Genomic DNA, 3,332 nt, shown 5'->3' with positions numbered 1-3,332 from the left:
TTTCGAAGTTTGGTACAAGACATGAACGAATACCAGTATCCGTACCAGGGGATGAAAGTTGTCTTTTCCACTCAATTTTGGTCGCATTGTGTGGACATACAGGGCTATCGAAACAGCTACGTATGAGAACAGCGATTGAGATGATTTCCCAGGCAACATTTTACAAAAAACAAAATGATGATCCTATTTTAGAAGCCCTCAGCCCGGACTACGTCACCGCCATTCAAGATTGCATCCGATCAAACGAGTCGTCTGCTTGGACCATTCATGCCCTTGCTACTGTGACGTCATCACACATAACATCAATCTATCCTCCAATGAATGGCCTGCAAGATCCTGCTGTCGGACGATTGAACACGACTTTCAATCCACGTGGAATACGGCACCCCACGAGTCAAAAGAACTGCATACACGTTATGTGGTCGCTTTTCGGCAGCATCGGTACAGACCGTGGCATCTGGACACCTAATCACTTTGTACCGCTTCTAGATACATCGAACAAACGAAAACATGATATTCAAACAGATCACAGCCCTGATAACATCGGTACGTCTTGTCAATATTTATTGATCTTTTCAGGTATACCTAGCAAACGACAAGCCCGCGACCAAGAAAAAACACCCACCACTGATTACCTGCACAAGCTTTCTCAGCTCAAGCGCCAATCCAGCCAGTGCCCACTATAGTAGACGCAACGAGAACTGGCCGCTAAGGCGTGGTTAGTGGATTTCCCGGTATTGCCACATCTCAACAGATAACACGGCCCGCACGGCTCGCCCACCCACCCGCCCTCTCTCTCTCTCTCTCTCTATATATATATATAATATATTTATCCATGGCGAGAACGTGCGTGTGGATGCAATGTTTTCTGAATGCAGTGTGGGGGCGTGGCCAGAGAAGGGATAGAGTGGCAACATCGCTCTCTCCCGCACATATGCCATGTCCACGAATCGAGGAAATGAAACCTTTGTATAGAAAACATTGCTTTGATTTATACCTCAGTGGTGGTGTGTGACAAAAAATTATAATATAATTATATGTGGCAACATTATAAAATCATAAAATAAAGTTTAAAATAAAATAGAATTATAAAATAATTATATGTGGCAACACGGGGAATCTCCGTGCTCCGCCCTAACGGCCAGTTTTCGATGCACCGAGTATAACATCAAGTCCAGTTGTCGACATTTTGCCTTCGTTACGAGATGTGCCGTGTATGTCTGTGATCGACACATCATTGATGGAAGAAGATAACAGTCACGACAATGCTGTCCCTTCCCCAACGGAATTTGGTGAACCTTCAATTAAAGACGCTTCTACAGTTTCGGCTGTTGCTGAGGAATTCCGATTAACATTCGAGATAATAGAAGATGGCACGAAACGCAGATGTAGAAAGTTGGTCGATAATCGTGGTTATTCGTATAACGTGAAGAGACGGAGAACTACTGGAACAACTGATTGGCAATGTACGGTCCGCCCAAAAGGAAACCAGTGTCGCGCAACGGTAGTGCAGAAAGGAAACGAGTTTATCGTGGGAAAAAACGTCCACAACCACGCCGCACAACCGGGAACTGATATAGCCACAAAGATCTCCGCAAGCGTCAAGGCCAAGGCAGCAACGGACATGTACAAACCTGCATCAGCTATCATCACTGAAGTTCTACTGGAAAACGTCGGCGCCGCTCCCTGCCCTTCCCTCCCCACTACAAGCAATCTTGTGAGAGCAACGAACCGTTTGAGACAGAAGAACCGGCCAAAAGATCCTAAAGACTTGAACTTCGAACTAAACTATGAACACAAACCCGATGATTTTCTTGTCGAAGACGTTAAAGTAAGAGATAGGCGGCATCTCGTTTTTGCATCAGAACAGCAACTTAAATTACTTTGCAAGGCAAAGACTTGGTATGCAGATTCTACATTTAAACTCGTCCGGGAACCCTTCAAGCAGTTATTTTCTATAAATGCATTTGTTAAGAGCGAAGACAACATCAAACAAGTCCCATTGGTGTTTGTCCTAATGTCTGGGAAGAAAAAATCTGATTACAAAGCGGTGCTGAAAAAACTGAAGGAGGTTCTTGAAACAGATGGCGCAACAACCCGGCTGCAGCAACTAGTTATTGATTATGAAATGGCCATGTGGAAAGCGTTTCCCAAAGTTTTTTAAAGAAGTGAAAATCATTGGATGCCTTTTCCACTGGACGCAAGCACTTTGGCGGAAAATTCAAGAACTTGGCCTTCAAGTTTCATATTCAAAAGAACATTTCCGCCTACGTCCGTAAGCTGATGGCACTGCCGTTTCTTCCAGCGGACAAAATTCAATTAGAATTCAATGAACTGAAGTCAAAGGCGAACTCAAGTGAGCTGGAGAAATTCGTAGATTATATCGAAAACACGTGGATACAAAGTACCGTCTGGCCGCCTTCTGCCTGGAGCATTTACACGCCCAATCCGCACAAACAACGACATCGAGGGTTGGCATCATGCACTCAATCGTCGGGCTGGAGGTCGATGCTCTTTGCCTTTTTACCAACTGATTGGTCTACTGTATGAAGAATGCCGCATAACGGAAATTAACGTTCGACTTGTTTCCGATGGAAAGCTGTCTCGGGATGGGTGAAAGAAGTACGTGAAACTTCAGCAGAAGATATTCTTATTATGGGATGCTTACGATAAAGGAACGAAAACAGCAAAACAACTAATGAAAGCGTGCTCATATCTGAATGGACCTGTCGTTTCATGAGGAACTAATGTGCTTTGGCGGGGATGTATTAATCCCTCCTGATTGTTCAAATATATGGTGTTCAATTTGGCAGGTTCCCTTGTATTCATGATCTCCCATATTTGGATCAGTGCATCTATGCCAAACGGAATTTAATTTATCATGAATTTATTATTATTTTGGATTTTTTTTTCATTTCGGGATAAACCATTACCTGTGAAATTATATGTATGATCTGTCATGGTCATCGGTTTTGACTTGTGTATTGTTTATTTTATTTCTTGATTCCTGTTCAAATAAATTCTTTGTGTACAAAATCTAATTTTGATTTTATGTGTTCAAGGATTCACAGAGGCTAATGCAATGACATCAATCGGCCCCCATTTGAACGGAAAATGGGTGTGGTGCAGGTCATCCTGAAATAGTGCATAAAGTCCAGTATGAGACACCAATTGGAAAGAGTGACCATGTACTCATCGAAACTGTACTAAAGGAAGAAATAGACATAGAGAGGAACGAAAAGCATAGGAAAGGAAGACTGATGTACAACAAAACAGACTTTACAAAACTAAAGACATTCTTCCGGAATGCAAACTGGGAAATATTTTACAGG

At 42.8% G+C, this 3,332-nt stretch overlaps 1 protein-coding gene across 1 annotated transcript; it reads left to right on the top strand.

Annotated features, from left to right (window-relative positions):
• The first annotated feature begins 1,240 nt into the window (after positions 1 to 1,240).
• On the top strand, positions 1,241 to 2,164 carry LOC143024464 (uncharacterized). Its single transcript, XM_076183273.1, has one exon. It carries the CDS (start codon positions 1,241 to 1,243, stop codon positions 2,162 to 2,164), a length of 924 nt encoding a protein of 307 aa, XP_076039388.1.
• The last annotated feature ends 1,168 nt before the right edge of the window (positions 2,165 to 3,332 follow it).

Source organism: Oratosquilla oratoria, chromosome 4, assembly GCF_046742065.1.
Source record: "Oratosquilla oratoria isolate Oo_2021 chromosome 4, ASM4674206v1, whole genome shotgun sequence".
NCBI lineage: Eukaryota > Metazoa > Arthropoda > Malacostraca > Stomatopoda > Squillidae > Oratosquilla > Oratosquilla oratoria.
This window is presented reverse-complemented; position numbering and strand designations above follow the sequence as displayed.

Bases quoted from the DNA above. Each gene is read 5' to 3' on its own strand.
- LOC143024464 (XM_076183273.1), top strand. From the start codon at position 1,241: ATGGAAGAAGATAACAGTCACGACAATGCTGTCCCTTCCCCAACGGAA.